This window comes from Zonotrichia albicollis, chromosome 12 (assembly GCF_047830755.1).
Source record: "Zonotrichia albicollis isolate bZonAlb1 chromosome 12, bZonAlb1.hap1, whole genome shotgun sequence".
In the NCBI taxonomy this organism is placed as follows: domain Eukaryota; kingdom Metazoa; phylum Chordata; class Aves; order Passeriformes; family Passerellidae; genus Zonotrichia; species Zonotrichia albicollis.
In genome coordinates this window covers 5,500,456-5,525,390 of record NC_133830.1, presented here as the reverse complement: position 1 = coordinate 5,525,390, position 24,935 = coordinate 5,500,456, and the positions used below count along the sequence as shown (strand labels likewise).

The 24,935-nt window shown below is 45.4% G+C and overlaps 1 protein-coding gene across 1 annotated transcript; it reads left to right on the top strand.

Annotated features, from left to right (window-relative positions):
- LOC102070778 (monocarboxylate transporter 2) lies at positions 1 to 24,935 on the top strand. The gene is made up of 5 exons (XM_074550407.1): positions 1 to 295; positions 982 to 1,221; positions 13,251 to 13,394; positions 19,554 to 20,402; positions 23,153 to 24,935. The coding sequence occupies exons 1-5, from the start codon at positions 16 to 18 to the stop codon at positions 23,443 to 23,445; spliced, it is 1,806 nt and encodes a 601-aa protein (XP_074406508.1). The 5' UTR covers positions 1 to 15; the 3' UTR covers positions 23,446 to 24,935.

Genomic DNA, 24,935 nt, shown 5'->3' with positions numbered 1-24,935 from the left:
GAGCTGGAGTGAGGGATGTGCCAGCCGGGGGGTTCGGAGCCGGTCCCGCCCGGGCAGAGCCGCGTTCCGCAGCTGGGTCCGGTCCGGCCGCGGGTCCCACCATTGTCCCCGCAGTGTCCCACCCGTGTCCCGCCGGTGTCCCCGGGCTCGGCAGGCACGGGGCGGGGCGGAGCAGCGCGCTGCAGCCGCTGTTTGAGGTTTCCCCCGGTACACGTGGCATTCCTGCCCCGTCCGCTGCCCCGGCGCAGCCCCAGCGGCTCAGGCACAGCAGCACACGGGACTCACCTGAGCCGAGGTGTGTGCGGGGCGCAGGGGGCTCGGGGGGAGCAGCACTCCGGGATTGGGGCTTTAGGGGAGCAGAATGCCACGATTGGTGTCTGGAGAAATAGAATCCCAGGACTGGGGTTCCAGGGGAGCAGCATCCCGGGGCTGGAGGTACAGGGGAGCAGCATCCCAGGATTAGGGATCTAGGGAGCAGCACTCCAAGACTGAGGTCTGGAGAAGTAGAATCCTGAGACTAGAGGTGCGAGGGAGCAGCATCCCGTGACTGGGGGTCCAGGGGAGCAGAATCCTGGGACTGGGAGTCCATGGGAGAAGAATCTCAGGACTGAGGGTCTGGAGGAGCAGCATCCTGGGAATGGGGGGTCCAGGAGAGCAGAATCTCAGGATGACAGATGTGGGGAGCAGAATCCTGGGACAAGGGGTCTAAGGGAGCAGCATCCTGGGACTGCAGGTCCAGGGAAGCAGAATCTCAGGATTGGGGTCTGGAGGAGCAGTATCTTGGGATGAAGGGGTCCAAGGGAGCAGCATCCTGGGACTGGGGGTCCAGGGGATCAGAATCTCAGGACTGGGAGGGATTGGGGAGCAGCACCCTAGGACCATGGTCTGGAGGAGCAGCAAGCATCCCGGGACAGCGGGTCCAAAGGAGGAGCAGCATCCCGGGTCTGAGCCCAGAACTATTTGTGACCCCCTCTGTTGCAGGGCTCCCCGAGCCATCCCCGGCCATGCCGGCCCCTGCCGAGGCAGGGCGTGTCCCTGGCCCGCCGGACGGGGGCTGGGGATGGATGGTTCTGCTCGGTGCCTTCGTTTCCATCGGCTTCGCCTATGCCTTCCCCAAAGGCTTGGCCATCTTCTTCAAAGAAATCCAGGCTTTCTTTGGCACATCCTATAGCGAGATCGCCTGGATCTCGTCCATCATGCTGGCCACGACCTACGGTGCAGGTGAGTGCTCCTGCACCAGCCCTGTAAGAGCAGCCAGAAACCTCCACTCTGGGCCAGAGCAGAGCAACCAAGTGTCCATCTGTATCGCCACCATCCACAGATTCACTTTCTGATCGTGTTTCCAAATGTTTGCTTAGGCAGACAAGTCATGTGTGGAGCCTGAGGGGCTCCTACCCAGAAATCAGAAGATTACCTGTGAAAACTTTCTATGGGCATCAGGGAAAAAGCCCTGAGATTAGGCTGGTGTGAAATAACTGGGTCTGGGTTTCAGCCAGGATTGAGTGTGGAGTAGAATAATAAATGAAGTAGCTGCTTGTTTATTGTGGCAGCTGATAATGACAGCAATGAAATCACCAGTCATTCCTATCAGCTGTAAAGCAGTGCATGTAACTCTGCTCTTTTTTATTATTTCAATATCACTTTCATGACTGAATGAAATACATGGTCTGCCCTTGATTAAATCTTCAGCTGGAGGTGGACAGGAACCACATTCTGCAATTGCAGGAAGCTTCATCAATATCTATCCTGTCTATTACAGAAATTCTGAGAATAATCTTTGTTTTTACAAAGGTGGTTTTATTTTTCCCTTAATAATGCACTGTAGTGCAAGAGCACAGTTGCTAATGAAAATAAAGTTGCTTTGTGCAAGTTTGTAGGGTAGAAGTGAGACTTGAGTCAGAACCTATTGTAATCCACTCTGTTGTAATCCAGACTTGGCCCTACAGAGATGAGATCTGCAAAGTTCATATGGTTCTAAAGCTCCTATATTAGTTCCTATATAAGAATCCACAAATGGAGCACGTGGAAGGCAGAACCCAAGCAGTGATTCAGAGAGAGAAATGCCCTGCTTGTGCCAGTGCTGTTGTCCCATTGGCTGGCCCATGATACTGCCATAAATGTGCCAAAGTATTTACCTGTGGGCTGGGGGGTCCCTGGATGCCTCTGTGAGTTGTTGGCAGCTCTACTTTGTCTTCCAATAAAAAAAATGTTGTCCCCTCCTTTGATAAGGAAGAGATGCTTTGTGCTTGACCATGACCAAGTGAGGAACCTGCACCCTGCACCTGGCAGCACCTCAAGTTACTCACAGGGATTTCAATGGGGAGCTTGAGCCTCTTGGGGTTCAGCTTATGGCAAATGAGGTGCTGGAGCAGGTGAAATGCTGCTCTGATCCCCTCTGTCTCAATCCAGCTGCTCATTTTCCAGCCCACCTTCTTCTCTGTCTCCCCAAGTGTTCCAAGTCAGTGCTGGGTGCTCTGTTCCTGGGATGTTGCAGTGAACTTTTATCCTGATTACCTGAGCATCTCCTGCCTTTCTGCAGGAGCTTTAGCTTCATTCTCCCTGATGCTGTCACACAGTGATGTGGGGGATGATACAGCTGAATTGCAGGTGACTGTTGAGGGAAATAGTAAAGGTAAAATGATTTCTAGAAAGCTGTAAAAGTAGGTTTTAGAAACAGAAAGAACAGAAAACATAGAACTAGCTGCAGCTACAAAGTCTAAAAGTAGAAGAAGTTGCAATAGTACAGCAAGCAAGGACATGAAACAATAACTTGAGTTTAAGGTTTGGTTAAGACAGACCTTAAGACTGTAGAAAAATATGCTTAGCAAGATTGTAGAAGGTTTTAAGCTTAATAATAGTGTATTGTATGTTGTTAATAGAAGGCATACAAGGAAACGTGTGCAGCAGGTGTATGTGTGCTTTTAGTGATTGGCTGGGACAATTGTTTGTAAGCTTTAGCACTATGCTCTTGGCTAGTAAGTTTTTAAAAAGCTCTGTAACAGAGAAATCTTTGGCTGCTGCTGGTTGTGTGTGAGCTTTTGTCATCTTTCTATTGTCTCCACCACGTAGTGAAACTGATGCTGCAATAAAAGCTCAAGGAACGTACCCCAGCATCCCATCCTGTTTGTGAAAAATCCTCCAAACAATCTCTTTGTACAATCTCTTGCTTGCAGCTGCTCAATATCCAGTTTCCAGCCTCCCCTCTGTGCTCTGGGTGCTTGGGATGCTCCCTGTGCCCCTGGCTGAGGTGCTGGGTGGTGCAGACAGGGTGTGGTGGGAGCTGCTGGAGCATGGGGCAGTGAAACACCAGTGTCCAAGAGTGTGTTTGACTGTGACTGAGTGGGCATTTAACACCACAATGGATGTAGCTTATGCATGACTCCAGTGATTTGGAAATGCTCATTAAAGAGTAGCTCCTCTGTGGCTCTGCCTGTTGGAACTGTGAGCATGCAAGGCTTGATTTACACTGCAGAAAAAACAGAAAACAGTTTAACACTGAAGTTTTGTCAATCTTTCCAAAATAAGAAATTCTAAAACCACCAAGATTTCAACATACTCCTGAGCAGCTAACAGAGCTACCAAACCAGATGATTATTATGATTATTGCCAGAACATGTCCATCCCTTCCCTTCCTCTCCCCAGTAAGGCAGAAGGGCCACAGGCTGTGCAGGTGATGCTCTCTGCAGCCCCGTGGGGACACTGAGGACATGAAGCACCAGGCACATGTCCCTAGAGGGGGGGACATGTCCCTGGGGGCTGGAGGGGCCAATTTGCAGTGTCAGCTGTGGCCATGGAGGGCAATCCCTGCCCATCCCTGCCCCTGCAGCCCCAGGGCAGCCTGGAGCCCCACAGGGCACTCAGAGGTTGGTGTTTCCACTGGCATAGGTGACACAGTGCCTGGTTTCCTTGGTGCTCTCCTTGGTCTAAGGACTCGTTTTTGGACTGTGCTGCTTACACTGTAGCAGAGCTTGCGTTTGCATTTCATAAATAATGCAAATGAAGCTTATTTTCTGAAAATACATGAACTAACCCAAATCTCCACTGGAGAAGCTGTTTTGATTCTGACAGCATGGTTGCAGATTTACAGTGGCCACCTGAGGCTTTGCTTGTAGCACCAAAGGAGCTCCAGTTTTTCAGACTAAAGCTGAAAATCAGCAGCCAGGACTGTTTCTGCCCTTCACTTTCTGCAGAATTCCCCCAGGAGGCTGTTTTACACCAGCCAGGGCTCTGGCAATATATATTACAGAAGTTAATGTGTCTTATCCCCCAGTTTCTTAATCTGAACTAGGTTGCAGAAAACAATTCTGTCACTGTAATACAAGCAGTAAAACAGATTACTGTGCAGTAAAGTGGATAGCCTGGACTTTATGATGGGGTACTTGTAGCTCTTGCCAGAGCTCCTGCTCAGCAATTCCACATTTCCAATTGCACAGGGCAGGCTGGGAGCTTTGGGAGTGAGGAGCAGGAGGGAACATTGTTTTTCTCTGCCCAAATCCCACAGGCTGAAGCCCTATCAATCTGATAAAGAAGGATTTGTTTTACAATGTTTCTACTTTTCTATTCTTTCTTGTCATGGATGAAGAGTTCATTCCTTACCCCAAATGAGAAAGGTTTTACAGAGCAGAGTTTTTGATGCATGGGAACAAAAAAAGGAAAAAGGATCTGATCAATGATCTTAGAGGTCCTTTAATGATTCTCTGGCCCACACAAGACCAACATTCCCAAGGTTTTTCCTCACATATAAGGGTGAGTTTTGTTTAGGAAACAATTTCATTGCAAAGCCAAAAGCCTTTGGCCTTGGCACCTCCTGATTTGGGCTGTGTGGTGGTGCCAGGTTCACCAAACTGAGCTGTTTGTGCCACTTTAAGGGTGACAATTTCAGGCTAGGCCACAGAGGTGTCCCTGGGGAAAGCAAGAGGCAGCAGAGCTCTCAGGAAAAGAAAGATAAGCAGCATTAATTTGCTAGTAAATTAGTTGCCCTATTCAGCATCAGGGGAAACAGCCAAACGTTCTGAAAATAAGAAATAGTGATGCCACTAATTTAATAGCAGTAATGTTCTTGTAGCTCTTATGGTCTCCTGTGAGGCTGCAAGAGAGATAAGGATTGTGGGAAGAAGTAATATCCTTTATTATGGCCAACTGTTAGAGCTTGAGCAACGAGCCAACCTCCTGGCACATGTGCCAAAATAGTGAGAATAATTTAATACCAGGACAGGATCTGCATTTTCTTTTTTTAAATTTTTTTTTAATGGCGACTGTGTGGCCAAATGCCTCCTCCATCTTTATAATGGAATAACAGGAATCATCCAAGGGGAGCTCAGAGAGCAGATCCTCCTGCAGAGTCATTTCAGCTGCTTGCTTTGAATAGCTGGGGCTACACCAGGGCACACTGGAGCTCCTTTTTAGTAATTTAGAGAATTTCACTCCTTTGTGATTGCTGTGCATGTTTATATACAGCTTGTGGGTGTAAATATGTGCTGCTTCGGTTGCCCTTTAATACATAAAAAGCTCAGGCTCATGGCATCAGCACCATCATTGTTTTTATACAGAATGTGCTGCAGTGGAGTCTTGTCTCAGTTTTGCTATACCCTGCTGTGAAACTCCCCCCAAAATCTCCAGGGTGCTCTCTCACATCCAAATTCCCCTTAAAATTAAAGAATCTCTGTCCATTTTACAAAGACAGCAGCAGAGAGCCACATTTTGTAAACACAATAAAAATGAGAGTGCTTCTGGTGAAAAAGCCTCCACCTGAAACCAACCAATGTTTATTAGTCTTGTTATTTATTAGTTTGTAATTTGGTGAAGATCAAATTACCTGAAGATTTAATTCTGGAAATGCTCCACAACTAAATCTTTTCCTCCAAAAAAAACTTTCTCCCAGAGCTTGTAAGTGCTTAATAGAGCATCTGCTAAAGCAGCAAGGAAGAGATAGGGAAGCTGAAAGTCCACCATTGACCTTGAACATTTAATCCAAAATTTTATAGCTGTATTTTATTACACTGCTAGCATGATAAATTGCAGTGACAGGTTTAGAAAGAACCTTACAACATGCAGTGGCATAAAGCTATATTAATAAGGAGTTTGATTCTGCAGTTTTTAACTTAATCAAAGCTGCCAATGTTCTCTCCTGCTCTGGTCCAGGCTCTATCAAAACCTCCTTTGCCTCCAGAAAACCCCACCCAGGGCTCCCCACCCATCTCAGCTGCCTTCAAAGGGCTGTGAAGCACTAAAAGGGGAAACGGAGGCATGGAGGAAAGTGGGTTTTTTCAAGGACGAAGTTATGTTCACCTGTGTCAGCTGGTTCAACAAACACTCATTCTCCAGTGGGGCTTTGACCAGGATTTCCCTTTTTGCTTTCCCACCTGGGCATTTTGTGGAGGCTGGAACAAAAGGAGGAAGATAATTCTGTTTATTCACAGAGCTGTGAATATCCAGCATCCTGCTATCCTGGCCCAGGCCCTGCCAGGCACTCCCTGGAGCTGCCTGATGCTGGAATTCACCTTTTTCCTTACCCACTCCATCTCTGGGATTCCCACCCCATCATCATCCCCAGGCAGGGGCAATCCCTGGGTAGCAGCACCATCAGAATCCCAGGTTTTGATAAGAAAGCTGCAAGAGGAATGATTTGATTTCTGTAATGGATGATGCTGCAGGTTCATATACTTCTCCTGACTCTCAGAGAGCACTCCAGCTCTGCAAGGTCACCACGTATGGGCTTATATTTTTTATTTTTTTAAATAGCTCTGTTCTACTTAAAAGCAATAATAGCACTGTAGGTTCAGGTGAAATATTTCTGTGTTTGTGGACTTGGTCACAAAGCTTTATCATTTTGCCCTTCATTGGAGCTACCAAGGTCACCAGGCAGCAGTAATAGAGATGTGATAGACTTAATAAAAACCAAGATTAATAAGAACTAGGGAGAAGGAAGTGAGGAGTTTTGGCTGGGGGGTTGTTAATGGTGTTAAGCCAAGGAGTAAGTTCTAATCCATTCCCCCCAAGTGGAATTCAAACATGTGAAAACTTCTTCCCCCAGATGCCAGCATGTCCCAGAGCATTGCAGTGGAATTGAAAAGCAGGACCTGTGGTCCTCTGTTATCCTCTTGTGCCCCAGGATGGGCTCTGCAGTGTAACTGAGCCCTTGTCAAGTCCTGCAGGGTCCCAGGGTGGGCAAAGCCCTGTGGAGAGCACCAGCAGGCAGGGCCAGGTTTGGAGCAGAATGTTAAGAGTGGTAACCAAGGGCTGTTGACCTCCAGGAATGGATGTTCAGCCATGTGGCTGCCAGCTGTGGGTTTCTCTGAGTCTGGATTGAAGGCACTAAGACAGTAGCTCATGTTGGGACTCAGGTGTTTATTATTGCTGATCAGTATAACAGTCACTGCTGTGAGTTGGGCAGCTTTTCATGAGAAGGCACAAAATGGCCAACATTCTCTTGTTCCAAGACTAAACTATCTAATTAAGAGCTGACACCCGGATTCTTTTTCCTTTTAACCCAATAACTGATCCCACAGAGCTGCAATGGGGACTTTTCTGCCCAATTACAAAATGTCACCCAAACCCATGGAAAGGAAGGAAGAAGAAGCATGAAGAAGAAACCCAGGATGACACCCTGTGCCCTCCATCTTGCTTCCATCCACAACATACTAAAAATCCCAAACCCTCAATTTCTCACCCAGTGATACACCTACACTACTCTGTATAATCTGTTTCACACTTTTGTGGATTCTGGTCTATCTTGAAGTCCAGGAAACTTTCTCCATGAATGAGGGTCACAGTCAGTGCTGCCCTGGGGGTCAGGGCACCCCAGAGCAGACACAGAAATATTCCCCGGCCCTGGGTTTGCACACAGGGAGCTCCTGTCCTGGAGCTGGAATTCCAGTGATGGAAGGGATCACAGCCAGCGGTCCTGCCAGGGCAAAAGGGCAGATAAAGAAATCACAGGAGAGCAACTCAAACACGGTGATGCCGTGACCTTGTGAAGGTCTGAGCTGTGATCTGCTGCAGGGTGAGATCCAAAGCTGCAGCTGGGGGAACCCCTGAGTGCTGTCCTTCTGCAGGAGAGGTGATTTAACTGCCTAAACTCAGAGTGACACAAAGGACCTTGGCCACAGCCCCAGTTTGGGACCTGCTGGTCTGTGGCTCCTCCTGCACTGCAGGAGCAGCATCTGAGCTGGGTAATGTGGAAATTGAAACGCCAGAGCACTGATCAAATAAGACTGCTGGATAAGGAAGAGGGCACTTTGTCTTTCTGAAGCTTGGGCCTTGTCTGCTTTGTTTTTCTTCTTCTTCTTTTTATTTATTTATTTTTTTGACATCAGGTTGCTGCTGTGGCAAGTTCCAGAGTTTCAGGTGGGAGGCCAGGATCCCTGTGCTCCCAAGGCATGCCTGGTGGGTGCAGGGGAGGGAGGATTGCTGCAGTGGATCATTGCCCTCACCACCTTTCCCAGTGAATGCAGTGCCAGTCCTGCCCAGGCACACAGGACTGACCAGTTTGATGATTCCATGTCTGTCCAGACAATTTCTCCCACGCTTGGCTTATGAATCATCTCACAGGGATTGTACTGGAGCTGCAGCCATTACCCATTAAATGAACTGGCTGTTCTCCTCACCTGTGAGAGAGCAAATGAGGCATCTCTGGGGCCAGGTTAGCTGTTCTGGAGCTGCTGTGGCATGTGCTGGATTTCAGCCTCCTTATTTAAAATCGATTTAAAATCGATATTTGCAATGTAAATAACACTAATCGAAGGCATCAGGGTGATTTAGGTGTGGACAGGCCTTTGGAAGCTGCTCTGTCAGGTCTGGCAGAGGAATGGTTGGGACTGTGGTTGTCACTTGGTGTATGTACTCGCTGCCACTTGTCCCCAGTGTGTGGCCATGTTGTCTCCAGCAGCACTGCCTGAGGAGGGCTCTGTGGTCTATGGGTTTCTCAGCCCAGGCAGGTGAAAACCAAACCTGAACCAAGCAGCTGAGACTAATAATCATTAGACTTCATGATTAGCAGGTACCAGCAGTTATCCTCCAGGGATCTGCAGCAGGAGCAGGGCTCAGAGGGTGAGCAGGAGCTCTCCACACCCTGCTGACACAAACACCCAAAAGCAGGAGCTGCCCAAGTCTCTTCTGGCATGACAGAGAGTGAAAGGCTGCAGGTTTGACCCTCTCATCCTTCCCTCCACATTTGCAGCTGGGCCCTGTGTTTTCTCTGGCTGCCTCCCTGTCAGGCTGTGCATTGTGAGCAGGAGCTGCTGCTGATCCCCCCATCTCCCGAGGCTGGGGGGTCTGGCAGCTCATTAATAACGTGGGGGCACTTGCTTTCATTCAGGGGTAATGAGGAGGCTGCTCTGTTATGGTGGGCTGGTACCCTGGTGGATAAATTACCAAGCCAAAGGCAGGGTTGTTATTCCATGGAGGGAGTGAGATTATTACTGAGGAAATTGCAGGCCTGCTCCTGTTCTTGTTTCACTACTGGTGTAATAATAGACTTTGTTCCATTAGTATAAACGATTTCCCCCCTTTCCCTCTCCTCTGAGTACATTGCACTCCTTCTTGTGTCCCCAGTGACTCCCCACAGTCAGTGGCAATCCTGGCATGCCGAGTTCCTATTTGTATTTTCACAATAGTTTGGAAAATATTAACTATCTGGGCAGTCCTTTTGGTGCTGGCCTATGTCCCTGGGCAGGAAGAGTTGTTTAGAGCCACTTGTCACTGTGGAAAAGCAGGAAAAGCAGAGCTGCATGTTGCAACCCCACTGGTGGTCCCAAATCTTCCAGTGGAGGTCTGTGCAGTTGAGTATTTTAAAGTATTTTAAAGTGTTGTTGTTTATCACCGTTGTGGCCATCAAATGGTCTGACCAGCAGACCCAGAGCATTTGCACTGGCTCTGTGCCACTTTACACTGTCACAAGGTCAGTGTTGTGAAACCTGGGAAAAACCTGGAAAAACCCACATTGCTGGAAGCCTCTGGGTTACAGATTGTCGGCCTTAGCTCCTCACTCTTATCTGAGAGCCCTACACAAAAATATTGCAGCAGAAATTCATGCAGGCCAAATTCCACCAGAAAGGAGGAACACTATTAGTTAGGTTAAAAAAAAAAAAAAAGCCAAACCAGACCTTACAAATAAGGGATATATATATATGTATATGTATATATATATATATATATATATATGTATATGTATATATATATATATATATATATATATATATATATACACACACACAGGGTCAGAGGTTTGGGAGAGGAGAATGTTTTAGTCCCTATTAGAAATACATCAGGGTTTCACAAGGGCACTGGAAGTTTTGCAGCTCATAAAAATTTCATAAGGCTTGCTGAGGAAAACAGGAAGGCAATTCAGGTGTCTATTTTTTGAGCACTGTCATACTTGCAGGAGTTTATGCCAGTCTGGATTGATATTTCTTGTTATGTGCCAGCCCTGCATTATGATCCTCTCTGGATCATAGTTCAGTGACTCAGGAAGAACGAATGACAGGGTGGCCTGGGTTTGTGGAGGGGAAGAAAGCAGAGCCCAGGGTATTTTGCTGCTTTTTTATGGTTTTACAGTCTCCTCTTCAGGGTCCTTTTCACTTGTGCAAACACAAAACTCAAGGTGAAAAGTAATTGGACAAGCTAACAAACGAGCTGAGGCTTGCTGCATTCCCCACTGGCAAGTCTCTGTGTTCTTCTTGCCACCCAGAGCAGCCTCTCTGACATGGCCTTTCATGTACCAGCCAACAAAGAATGGAAATCTGCCACAGGTTTGAGAAAAGAGAGGCTTTAAACAGGACAGGCACTAAACCAGAGTGATTTATATGGGCTGAGGGCAGTGCTTTACATTTCATCAGTCTTCCAGGGGCTCCGTGATCCCAGCTGCATCTTTTGGGGCTATTTGGTGCAAACTGTTGCTCTCCAGGCTGCAGAGCTTTGCTGCAGGCAGAAGTGGAAGCCTCAGGGTGTGCACCCTGCTCTTGGGGTGTAAAGTGCAGCATTTCTGAGCAGGCATTCCTTGCTCTCACCATGGGCTGATGGAGGTGATGGAGAGCAGGTCCCTGAGAGCCAGGGGAGCTGCAGAGCCACAGGCACAGCTCTGGGTGAAGGCAGCAGCAGGATGAGGCTCAGCATCCCCACTGGGTCCTCTGCTGTCCTTAGCAGGAGCATCGAGGGCTTTAAATGCTTTGCTCCATGGCACAGCATCCTACAGGGTGAAAGCCCTCTGCCACTGGGCAAAGGTAATGGAAACCACATTTTCTTAGCTGAGTAATTAGATTGATTCTGCAGAAATGCAGACATGTGGAAAATTGAAAAATGGAAGAGTTGCATACCCTGAGGCTGCAGATGAATATGTTGGTGCCTTTCTGAGGAGCACTGGCTCAATCTATTGAATTACTGATACAAGTTCAGGCCCTGACCAGGGGAAACTCTTCAGAAGGGGATGTCTTTCTCACTGTGCTGATCTCAAATATATATCCCTTTCCCCAGAACTTCTCATTGAATTCTGTAGTGCTCTGTGCAGCAAAAGGATGCACCTGTGTGAATCTAGTTACAGGATTGGCAGAAAAACTCTCCATGTAATTATAGACACCCAGAAATTTTAATTGAATGGTGCATTTGATGGGACTAGATCACAGATCACAGTTACAGGGATGTTGTTGAGGGTGTGCTTGTGTGCATTTAGTTTATGAGTGTTTTGACCTCAAACATCAAATGGAAAGTATTTCTATGGGCTTCATTCCCCAGATTAAACCAGCCATACCTACTGTTTTCTATTCTTGCACATTATAACAGCTGAGAGCTTGTTTGGATGCTGTCAGCCACGCTGAGGGAAACCCTGGGGGTTTTGGATTTTGCTCCTGTGATCAGGAGTTCTGTGGTTTGCAGATCTGGAGAGAGCTCTGGAGCTATTTCTGGCTGAGATTTTTTAAGCACAGGTAAATATTCCACCATGGCTCTGTGGTGAGGTAGGTCCCACAGCCAAACTCCTCAGAGATCCCTGTGCCTTTAAAATACCAGTTTGCAGTATTGTGTGAGTGGAGTGGGAAGTGGCAGGAATGAAGGCAAGCAGGCACACTGGGCTCTGAAACAACATTGCTGTATGATGAGTAGCACCACAAACAGCCAGGTAAATTCAGATATTGAATCTGCCTGCATTCCCCTTCCTCATTTCCAGTATCACTTTTGCAGCATTTTGATTCAAGACTTTTGAGTAATACAGAATATTTTCTTTACATCTCACAGCTTGGACTTCTGGACTGCTCCTTCTTGTTCAGCTTGGCTTTTCTAGTTCTGGCTTCTCAGTTCTGGCTTCTCATACATCCTGGCTTTTCTTTGAGCAGGAGCTTGGTCCTGAGGTACCACCAAAGTCCCTCCAATATTTATCTTCTTGTCATTCTGATTTTTACTGGTCTCACTTCCTCAGATTTCAATGCTTTGTTTCCAGTATGCACAGTTTTTGTCAAGCCATTTCCCTCTTTCGTAATTTTGCACTGCCCTGAACCTCCTCTTTGCATAAATGCAAGTCCAAACTGGTTCTTTTGAGCTCTGGCTAATCCATCATCCCCAACATTTCCTACCTACATGGACTGCTATTAAGATTTAATTAACAACTGTTCTGCTGAAGCTTGGGTCCTGGTCAGCAATATTGGAATTGCATTAAATAGAGGCATTAAAAATGCAACAGCATTTGTGATATCTGCCTCACAATATGAGCCACTGCCTTGTGTGTGCAGTTTAACATCATCATAAATCAAGGAGCTCCTATGACTCGCATAATTTGTTATTGCTGTTTGCCTTCTCTGGTGACACGTGGAAGTGCTGGGGGCAGGAGCTGTCACTGGTTTCACACCCATGGCACTGGACATGCTGCCATCTCTGCTTTTCCATTTTCTTCCTGAGCTCTCCCTAGGAGCTGTCTCAAGAGGACACAGTCTCAAGCTGTGCCAAGGGAGATACAGGCTAGAATTAGGGAGGAAGTTTTTCACAGAAAGAGTGGTCAAATACTGGAATCATCTACCCAGGGAGGTGGTGGAGTCACCATCCCTCGATGTGTTTAAAAAAAGACTGGATGTGGCACTTGGTGCCATGATCTAGCTGAGGTGTTAGAACATGAGTTGGACTTGATGATCTTAAAGGTCTCTTCCAACCTAGAAATTCTGTGTGATTCTGTGTCAGCAGCACTCAGGGCCATTGGTATTGCAGAACTTTACCTGCTTTGTGTCAAGCATAGACACAACCTCAAGGTCCTTCTTGTGCTCTTTCCCCAGGTCCCATCAGCAGCATTTTGGTGAACCGCTACGGCAGCCGCCCCGTGGTGATGTTTGGGGGGCTCCTGTGCGGAGTGGGGATGATCTCAGCTGCCTTCTGCACCAGCATCCTCCAGCTCTACATCTGCGTGGGCTTCATCACAGGTGAGAGAGAGCACAGCACCTCCTTCCCTGCACAGGGAGGCTCCCTTCTGATGGCCTGGGGCTGGCACACCTGGGCAATCTGCACCAACACAAACACAGGGAAAATGGGGAGATAAAAAGCTTGGGAGATAAAATCTGGTGGGACAAAGGCCCTCCTTTATTGTATTTGTGGGGTTCCCAGATGAGGGAAGGAATGATGAATCTGACTCCGTGTTCTCAGAAGGCTAATTTATTATTTTATGATTTCTATTCTATTCTATTCTATTCTATTCTATTCTATTCTATTCTATTCTATTCTGCTGTACTAAAACTATACTAAAGAATTCAGAAAGGATACTTACAGAAGGCTAAAAAGATAATAATGAAAACTTGTGACTCTGAGTTGGCACTGATTGGCCACTGAGTCAAAATAATTCAGATGGAACCAATGAAACAACCACCTCTTGGTAAACAATCTCTAACCACATTCCAAAGCAGCGAAACACAGGAGAAGCAAATGAGATATTATTGTTTTCCTTTTTCTCTGAGGCTTCTCAGCTTCCCAGGAGAAAAATCCTGGGCAATGGGATTTTCTCAGAAAATATGACTGCCACACTCCTTATCAATGCTTATCAATAGTTCCCTGTGCCCTGCTCCTGGCTGGACATGGCATGTGGGATCCAGGCAGGGCTGTGCTCTGGGCCGGGTGCTAGGCATGACCATCAGAGCCCTCAGCTCCCCCTGAAGCAAACCCAGGCTCACTGTTCTCTGTCCTGGGCATGGCAAGTCCTTCTGGGTACAAGTGTGACTATAAAGAAAGCACCCTTGTTCCTATTTTACTGTGTGTTATCTTCCCTCTGTGAGATACACGGGATGAGATTTCACGGGTTTGCTTCAGTTGACTTGCCCTTTTCCAGCTTGTGAGGTGAGGAGGTCTTTTATCTGAAAATGAGAACTGCTGGGGTTGACCAAAAATATCCCTACTGTGAAAAAAAACCAAACAAAACCCCCTGTATTTCCTTCTTGAAGTTCCAATTTGAATTGCCTGTATTGAAATGTGAAATTCCATATTGGAAACTCAAGTAGAATAAGGCACAGGCTCAGTCCAGCATCTTTAAAGCCTGCAGGTGCCAGGTTATTGCTTTTAAAGGTAGATGGATAAGAGCTCTCCACCTGTGTGAGTATAGGTTCTTAATTGTGAGTATTTTTGGTTTATTATTTTGGACAAGGTACTGCCAAAGTTTATTCCAGTGCAACTAGGACATCTGCTTGGAAGCATGACACAATGAGTTCAAAATTGGCTTCTGAGGTTGCCAGGTGTATGGTTTAATGAATGTTCCCAATCTCTCTGCAGATGCATTAAGTGTTGCTGCTTTCTGAATGTGAAAATGAGAGCTCAACATTTAAAATCAATAAAACCAGCCACTAGCAAAGTAAATTGGGACAGAAAGTTTGTCACTCTGTTCTTCTATATCAATATTATTTTATTAAATCTGTACAGTAGTGAATAAATCCCTGTGTAGCACTCCCCCTCTTAAACTTTACTCTTCCTAAGGACTGTCACTGTAATTAAATGAAATTGTGTTATTATTGGATGAATAAATCTTGCAGATTCCTTGAAAGAGACTACAGAAACAAAGTGATGGGAAATAAAATTAACCAATGTCTCCCAATATTTCTCAATGCATGAGCTTGCATCATTTCCTCCTAAACAAATGTCCTCTGGGAAGGCAAAGGGGGAAGTGGCAGGACAAGGAGGGATGGCTTTCAACTGACAGAGGGCAGTTTAGATTAGATGCTGGGAAGAAATTCTTTATTGTGAGGGTGGGTAGGACCTGGCTGAGAGAAAAGCTGTGGCTGTCCCATCCCTGGAATGTCCAAGGCCAGGCTGGACAGGGCTTGGAGCAACCTGGGACAGTGGAAGGTGTCCCTGCCATGGCAAGGGAGTTGCAATGGGATGAGTTTTAAGGTCCCTTCCAACCCAAACCATTCTATGATTCTAAGTTGACTAATGCTGGATTAGCATATGGACACCATAAAACCTTTGCTGAAAATACTCTATGCACTTTGGTGAGCAGGAGGACTCAGACAAGAAACAGGGCTGTAGGAAGGCACCAGCCTCTCTGTTCTAAAGCTCTTGGATAAAAAGGTGACAAGAGGGAGCTCTGTGCATAACCCCAACAGAGCCAGGATTGATAAAGGCCTTGCTTTTGGTCCCTGAACTTGTCTGCAAGTCTGGGGCATCACCCAGCACGGAGTGTGGGCTGTGCTCAGTGCACACAGGTGACCCTTGTGCCAGCCCTGAGGGACAGAGCTGAAACACCCACATCTCTTTGCACTGCTGTGCTGATTCCTCTGAGCAGGACGCATCTTTTGTGTCCATCTTTGTTGCAGGCATCTTTTATGGAAAATCCTTTCCTTAGGATTTTTCCTCCTGAGAAGCTGAGAAGCCTCAGGAACAAAATGTAAACATTGGTTATCTGCTGCTGTGGAATGCAACAGGTGCATCTGTGATTGGTCTCATGTGGTTGTTTCTAATTAATGGCCAATCACAGTCAGCTGGCTTAGACTCTCTGTCCGAGACACAGACCTTTGTTATCATTCTTTGCTTTTCTATTCTTAGCTAGCCTTCTGATGAAACCTTTTCTTCTATTCTTTTAGTATAGTTTTAATGTAATATATGTCATAAAATAATAAATCAAGCCTTCTGAAGCTTAGAGTCAGATCCTCATCTCTTCCCCAATCTGAAAACCCTTGTGAACACCCTCACACATCTTTTCCTCCTGCCTGCTGAGCAAGGGCAGCTGTGGGGATAAGGTGCTGGCTGATAACCCATCATCCCTAGGCACAGGGGGGTGTGGGGAAAGAATATTAATTTGACAGAGAAGGGGAGATGCTTGCAAGCCTGCTAACATGCTTGATGCCGCCAATTAAGCTTGAAGTATCTTTGCTGGTCAGGCCTAGCATGGAAACATTCAAGGGCAATTAGGAAGCCACCTGCCCATCACACAGCTGTGACAATGCTGCCGCACGAGGAGAGAGGCTTTTGTGAAGGGGATTTGCAGTAACTGTAAAGCAACCTGTAAACATCACACTCTTTCTAGCCTCCTTGCTACCAGCCTGGAAAGAAAACAGGCTGATGTAAAAGCCTGGGCTCATGTAAGTCACAGGGATGGAGGTAAAAACAAGGTCTTGGTACAGGGAGGTCTCTGCTACAGTGCTGTGCCTTTGGCATATTAATAGAAATCTCTTCAGAGGAGCAGAGCAGGAAGTGTCTGTTTGCAGTGGGGGATTAGACACAGCAACCTCAGCTGCTGACTTGATTATGCCTGATTCCATTTGCATGCAGAGCAGGAGCCAGGCTCTGCTGGTGGAGGCAGCTCTGTCCTTGATGGCTCTCTGGGCTGCACGAGGCACTTTGCATGCACAGGAAACCCCACAGCCCCTTCCCATTTGTTTCCCTACAGCACTTAGAAAAAGAAATGGGGTTTGCAAGCTGTCCACCTGGACAGATGCCAGCCTGGATGCATTAAGTAGGTGTTTCAACATGCAACCTCTCCAGAAGTCTGAGGCAGAAACAGCAAATTTCAAAGCTGATTGCAAGGTGGTAATGACTGGTCAGAGTTTAGCTCAATCTGCACCAATTAGACTGCCATGAAATAAAATGGGATCTTAGACTGCCATGAAATCAAATGGGATCTTGGGTGAGGCACGTGGACTAATGAGAGCAGAGTCTTTGCCATGGTTGTAAGTGTTGAGCACTGAAATACCTGGTCAGATTGGTCCTTGCTAATAAAGTGAGAACAAGATCAATAACTACACAGCTGAGTCCTGTAGCACCACTTATTTCCTTCTGATATGAGTGAGATGTATTTAATCCAGGAAAGGACACTCCCTCTGGCACAGGTTTGCTTCTGTTCTTGCAGCACCACTGACAGACCTCTCTGTCACATCCCTGGGGAGAAAATGTGGTTATTGAGTAACAATTCCAGCTATGGAAAAGCTGCTGTAGCTTCTGAAAACTGCAATAAAATGGATGCAAATATTTCCTCTTAAAGTCAGCCAAAAGCTTAAAGTAAATTGAAATTCCAGTTATTCAATTTGAAACTCTCCAAATTTAATTAATGGGAAGAGCATGAGGTAATATTAAATTAGATTTGTCTGACTGGCAAATTAATGTTCACATAATAAAAAAAATTGAGATGATTATTGTTTAAGTGGGTAGCTGGCATCCAGTCTGATTTTCCTCCTTTGGAAGATGCGTGGTGTGTCTCTACCAAAAATGACTCTGTGGAAATGATGGTTCAATTTCTGCCCTTACTGACCAGCCTGGGAAATGGGGAGCTAATGCAAACTCTCACCTACTGTGCTGCATCTTCTCAGGTGGAAAAAGATACATTCCTATATTTCAGCACTGTCAAGGGTGTTCTCTAACCAGGGCTGTGGTTTTCCTCTGTGGTTCCCAGGTCACCCTGAATTTGGCCCTATAGACATTACAAGCAGGCTGCACTCCCCAAAGATGTGCCCTGCATAACATATGGACTATCTAAAAAAGTTCATGCTGAGAATGTTTTCTATCCAGAATTACTTTAATGTGTTGCCATTTCAATTTATTTTTAATGTTGTAAACTTCAAAGTAATTAAAAAAAAATAACTTTAGACTTGGCAAAAATCATAATTTTTTAAACCCATTTAAACTGAAACTATCCAGCATTGGCTGGATTCTGCTGCATCAGTTGGATTCTACTCTATCAGTGACTAATGATAGTGTTCCTTAATTAATTTTGAGGACCTTGACCTTTGTAAATTCTCTTCTGTAAAGCAATATGCCTAATTATGTACTGCACAGTTAAACAAACTAATTATATCGACTAATGAACAAGAAAAAATCTGCATGACCCTATTTTCAGGATTCATGTTCTCTGATATAATCACTTCAAGGATTACATTTCTGCTTTGTTCTAATGTGGCTCATTCTTTCCTGGATGATGGAGTGGAAAATATGTGGCATGACTTTTAAATGCCATTTTGATGGAGTTCTGAAAAAATGAACTTTTTATCAAAATACTGCATGTCAAAGAAATGCTTGAAAATACTATTGATGTTTAATTATTGATTATTGATGCTGGGCATCAGGAGGAATGGTTGGATATCAGGAAGAATTTTTTCACTGAAAAGGTGATTAAGCCTTGGAATGGGTTGCTCAGATGGTGGTGGATTCACCATCCTTGGAAGTGTTCAAGAAAAAGCTGGAGGTGGCACTCAGAGCTCTGGTCTGGTTTATAAGGTGATGACTGGTCAGAGGTTGGACTCCATAGTCTTGGGGGTCTTTTCCAACCTTACTGATTGCGTAATTCTATGGTTCTATATGGCAGTGCACTCAAACAGAACCACAGAAAATTGAGACCACCACAGCCTTTGGCATTTCTGCCTGCAGATTCCACCTGTGCAGGAGAAGCTGGCCAACTGAATTAGCAATGCAGATTTATAATGGCATTTATATATCTAAACGCAATAAAAATAAGTTCTAATTAAAAGACACACTCTGGGGTCCTGTGTAATTAGCATCCTCAGTAGCTGTTTTGCTTTGTACTTGCAGACCTCTTAATCTTTTGGAGCAGACCTGAACTGCTCACAGCACCAAATCAGTCGTGGCTGAGGAGGATGAGGAGGGTGGCTGAGGAGGGTGGTGTTATTTTCTGTGCAGGTCTGGCTGCCCAGCAGCAGAGTTGGGTGCCCATGGAAGGAGAGGCCAGCCCTGGATGGATGAATTGTGGTTGACACTGTCCAAGCCAAAACAACCTTCCTCAAACTGGGAGTTGCCATTTTTTAAAAACAGATCAGTCCTCTCTCCCAGCAAGGCTGTTGAGTGTGGACAGAACCCAGAATTCCATGAGGGAATAGTTTTGTTTCACTCTGAAGCAAGCTCTTGGTGCTAGTTTTGCCATCCAAGAGATTTGCAGTGCAAAGGGAAGGGGATTCTCTGACTGAAAGAGTGTTTCTGGGGTCTGGTTACCCAAATGTGGCAGCCAGAACTCAGGGACACCCTGAGCAAAATTTTCATCCAGATTGTTGTGTTGAAGAGCCACCAGTGAGCCAGTTGACTGTGAATTTCCTTAAACAATGAGCTGAGGAGAAATGTGTTCAAATCTTCCTTTGTTTATCTGAACTGTTTTCCAGGATTTGGCCTTGCTCTCAACCTTCAGCCATCGGTGATAATCATAGGGAAATATTTCTTGAAGAGAAGACCCCTTGCCAATGGCCTTGCTATGGCAGGGAGCCCAGTGATGCTTTGCACCCTGGCGCCTCTCAACCAATTCCTTTTTGACAACTTTGGCTGGAGGGGCAGCTTTTTAATTCTTGGGGCAATTTTATTAAACTGCTGTGTGGCAGGAGCTCTCTTCAGACCCATCGGGCCAGGCACAGCACAGGTCAAAACCCAGGTGACTGAGGAAGGGAAGGATGCTCTGAAAGGAAAGATCACTGAACATGGCCCCATGGAGAGCAAAACAGAAGAGGAAGGAGAAAAGGACTGCTTTGAAAAAGTCAATCAGTACCTTGATTTCTCCCTCTTTAAACACAGAGGGTTCTTGATTTACCTGATCGGAAACGTGCTGATGTTCCTGGGGTTCTTCGCCCCCATCGTTTTCCTGGCACCCTATGCCAAGCACACTGGCGTAGATGAATATTCAGCTGCTTTCCTGCTCTCCATCCTGGCCATTGTGGACATGGTTGCTCGCCCTGCCACGGGCATCATTGCCAACAGCCGGTGGGTGAGGCCGCGGATCCAGTACTTCTTCAGCTTCGCCATCGCCTTCAACGGCGCCTGCCACCTCCTGTGCCCGCTGGCCTCCAGCTACACGGGGCTCATCGTCTACTCCAGCTTCTTTGGGCTGGCCTTTGGCATGGTGTGTGCCATGCTCTTCGAGACGCTGATGGACCTGGTGGGGGCTGCCCGCTTCACCAGCGCCGTCGGGCTGGTCACCATCGCCGAGTGCTGCACCATCCTGCTGGGACCCCCCATCGGAGGTGAGTGTGTGTCCTCCCCTGCTCTCACTTGGATTTACACTTTTGCAAGCGCAGCAAAAGTCTAAACCCAAGTGGGATTTAGACTTGTGGGAAATTGTCACTATAGGACGCGAAACAACACAAGCGCACACACCGCTGCTCTCAAGGTGAAGAAAAAGGGAAGGTTATTTTCTGACTCCAACATTTATAGTTTTCTAAAAGAGACAGTGGATTGGAGGGTGACAGTGCCACCTCTCCAATGACACTGGACAACCTAACAGTCCATCAAATTTCTCTTCTTTCATAAAATAACGCAAACCAGTAAGTTATTTACGGAAAGTGTGTGAGAAAGTTCGCTACAAGAATGTGAACGTCAGAAGGCTTAGAAAATCTTAAAAAATCGGGGCAACATGAAATTATTCTAGATGTGTTTTCTCTGCCTCACAATCACCATTTTTCCACTAGTAACTGGACAGGAAAGGGTGTCCTTTATGTCTCCTCCAGCATTTTCTTTCCTCCTTTCTGTTGGAGTGAGTCTTGGAGAGTCATCTTTTAATCCTGGATTCCTTCAGACACTCGAAATGAACTTGCAGAGTGGGACTTCCTACAAAACCAAGCACCTTGCACTTCAGACAGTTCCTGCTGGACATTCCTCCTTTTGCAAAAGGCTGGAGTCCACCATGATTTAAGCAAAACACAACAGTTCTATGAAAGCCTCTTGTTGACTCAAACCTTGCTGTTTGTCTCTAAGGCTCTGAGTACACCTCTTAGGAATTTCAGTCATATTAGTGCAGCTGAAAGCTTTAAGTATGTTCTAAAAATAATTTTAAAAAATATTTATTTTGGATGCCATGGTTTGAAATATCAAAAGGCAGAGCCCACAAAGGTCCATGTGGACAATACAGAGTCCCCAGGAGGACTTTCAGTCATCTAAAGATAAATAAGGGCAGTGATATCCTGTGATTTAACAGCCTTAATATTCCCTCTATAGCATGTGCTCCTTTTGCAGTTTGAACCCTTTTCCTGGATTCAAAACTGAAATCTGGCTAATGCTTCATATGACACATCCTGCAGAGCTGTTTAATTCTTCATATTACTGGGTAGCTCATACAGTGTGACAGAAGCAGCTGTATCCTCTTGCTGTCTTAGAGATTCATTATTTAATTAATGACAAACAAAAGAAAATACAATTTTAAAATGGCCGTTTTCTGAATTATGTAATTTTCTGTGTGGGAGATTAAGTTAATGACCAGAGACTGCTAATGAGGCTAAAACAGTTCTGTGTAATAATCAGCAATATTAGTTTTGTAGGGTTTTCCTCACCATTTTAATAAGCAGCAAATTTATTGGTTCTTTGGCATTTTAATAACCTACTGCAGGGTTCTGCTTTAATGAACTAAGTAAATTGTTCCCAATGTGTTTTATGACTTTATCTTATCCTCAAAGGAAAAGAGGCAAGACTATCCTACTGTTGAATTTTCCAATACTCTACTCATTAAAACTCTCATTGAAGCCTATTTAGGAGACCTCTAGGTCATCCTGATGAGCAGAAAAGGAAAAATTGTTGCAATTAGCGTTTGGTTGATGTTTCACCAGTAGCATGAAAAATACAGTGCATGGAGAATGGTGTACCAAGTCAGCTAGGGATGACTCAGGAAAAGCCACTGACCAAAAGCAGTTAAAAATTATTATTATTGTGATCAGGAAATCTATTTGGTGACCATAAAAACCCTTGTTAGTGCAATGCACCGGGATAATTAATCATCAGCTTTTCAACATTAGGAGTCAATTGGGATGTAATTAAAGGTCCCTCTTTCTGAGGAAGAGAACATTTTCCAAAACGTCAGAGAGCTAAGGGATGATGGGCCAGTTACAGGGAAGATTGTATTGTGAAGGCCAGGTTAGGGGTGGGTCTTATATTAATTAGGATTTGGGATGTTGAGAATGGTCTGTGTTGCCCAGTAAATGGGAATTAATGCCCAGGATCATAATCCCAATAAGATTTGCATTACATTTTGACATAATGGAGAACGGTGACATTTCAATTAAGCCATCTCCCTTCAATTACTCTGTAACTCCATAGCAGAGGCATTAACCTTTGAGAGGAACCTGTCACATTTGTCTTGGCATTGAAATTATCTGACACTGACAGCATCATCTTTGCTTTCCCTGGAACTAATGTTTTCCAGTTTCACGCAGTGCCCTTTCCTCTTTGGATCAAGAGTGTGACTGCAGAAAGGGCAGCTGTGACCAAAAGCTGAGCCCCCTCTAATGCTGCGTGGTGGAATAAATCACAGGGTCTTTGCCAGGAGCCTGAGATGAGACCCAGTGGGCAGCTGCCTTCTCATGAAAGTCTTCCCAAAAGCTGCTGCTTTTTGGCTGCCAAGCCAAATGGAAAATGGACATTCTTGTAATTGATCATTGGAGTTAGTGGGAAGGCTGCCTGCAGGCTCTGTGATCAGAGGAGCATGGAAAAAAATAGGTGTGGTGAGAAGGTCCAGACTTTGCAGTGTGGGTTCTGTCCCCATCTACTGAACTGTGCAAATTATCAGAGCATTGCCTGTACCAATGTCAACTACCCACAGGCTGTGTAGTGCAGCACATGTTCAGTATTTGCAGGTTCAGAGTGTTTGTGGAAGAGATCACAAGTTCAGAAAATATTTTATCCTAAAGCCCCAAGGCTGTTCCTTGATATACAGCATCCAAAAACACAATACCCTTCCCTTCATCTCTAAATTTCCTTTTTTTTTTTTTAAATTTATATTTTACAGGAATTCTTATTGATACCTTTGGAGACTATAAATATATGTTCATTAAATGTGGATCTGTGATGGTCCTGGCAGGAACCTTTCTGTTCATCATGAATTATTATAATTATCGTATGCTTGCCAAGGAGGAGAAGCAAAGAAAGGCAAAAGAAGAGGATCCTAAATCTGTAAGGACAGAAAATGAAGGCCAAAAAAACTGGAACAAAGACTCCACACAGGATGGACCTGAGCTGGAACCTTTGAAAGAGAAGGGAGAAGGATTAAAGAAGGAAATGAATGGCACAAATGAAGTTTAAACCTGTTCTCATGGGCTGAATGGTAAATGACTTTTGGGTTGCTCAAGCGAACACCAGCTCTGAAATCACACTAGGTTTTAAAATTTTACTCTATTCTCGGCCATGTGCACCCTCATCTTTGCTGTAGGAGAAGACTAAACCAGCAATAAATCCTGATTCCTACAAACTGCTGGGACACTGCAGTATCTGCTTGCCTACCAAAGGTCCTGCAAGATTTTCCTTTGGATATTCCCCATTTCCCAGAGAAAAGGGAAATGTGACGTTTTGCAGGAGGCCAGGATGAGGCTGGCATAAGACAGGAGTCCTCCTTCAGGTGCTTTGTCTGTGCGGGGCAGAAATTTAATCTTAAGCTTCACCCTTGACCTACATTCCAACAGTGCAAATTTAATTTTTCCCTGGGAGGTTACCAAGTGCTTATTATCCAATTTCTGAGTGCCTTACCATTTCTAGTGAGCTTTTTCTTTGCAACACCCTGGTGAGACAGTAAGTGTTGCCACTATTAATTAATTGTACAAATGAAGAACTGAAGCTCAGGGGAGCATCAGTGAATACAGCTTGGGCATGCCACAGCTGAAATGGAATCCAATGCCCTGAGCTGCCTAAAAGCCCTGCTGAGCACAGGTATCCCCTTGCTAGAAAAGGGGAATACAATGGATAGCAATGCATTAAACCTGTGCACAGTGCACTCTGTTCACTCTGTGCTTCACACTACTCGCACTAATCACAATTAGTGATTTTGAGCACTGTCTCAGAGCTGGGACCTCGTGCCAGGCTTTTTTTTTTTCACCTGCTTCAGTTGCATCCATGCTGGAGGGAGTCCAAACCCAGCTGCCTCCCCCTCGTTTGGGCTGGAGTGGGCACCTCCCTGTGCTGGTGCTGCAATTCCTGCTGGCCCTGCTGCACAAAGCAAAGTTTGCCAGGGCAGTGATGGAGCTGAGACCATGTAGGAGGGCTTTCATCCTTCTATAGTGATAATTTAGATCTGGGAAGATTTGCTCTCTGATGTATTTTATACCAAGCAGCTGATGCCCAAGAGCTGTGGATGCTGAGCGTGACATCATGCAGTTGAATCATCAGACTTCTGTGGAATTTCATGGATTTGATTGGATAAAAACAAGGACTTTTCAGGCAGATCACCCAAATCCAAAGCTAAAACTTGTCCAGAAGTTAGTTCTCCTTTTTCTTTGTTTCAATGGTACCCATATGTGGTCAGATCATATTTTTTCATGGATTTGTCTTTGAAGAACTGTATTTTCTTGGCACTTGTGTACACAATATGAAGAAAGGCTTGTAAAAATACTTGCATAAATACACTGCACTTTTAAAATTAGGTCATTCTGATCTTCTTGTACAAAACCTTTTCTGTAAATTCTTTTGGATTTTGAAGAATAGTGGTCTTTGACTTCAGTAGGACTTAAATTTTAGCCTTATGTCATAACTTTTATTTTCTCTGAAAAAAACCAAAATATATATAAAATAATTAGCCTTCA

What these genes read in the sequence shown, in the direction of transcription:
- LOC102070778 (XM_074550407.1), top strand. Translation starts at nt 16, where the DNA reads ATGTGCCAGCCGGGGGGTTCGGAGCCGGTCCCGCCCGGGCAGAGCCGC. An exon ending in CGGGACTCACCTGAGCCGAG is followed by an intron (nt 296 to 981) that starts GTGTGTGCGGGG and finishes CCTCTGTTGCAG; the next exon opens with GGCTCCCCGAGCCATCCCCG. An exon ending in CTGCGTGGGCTTCATCACAG is followed by an intron (nt 13,395 to 19,553) that starts GTGAGAGAGAGC and finishes ACTGTTTTCCAG; the next exon opens with GATTTGGCCTTGCTCTCAAC.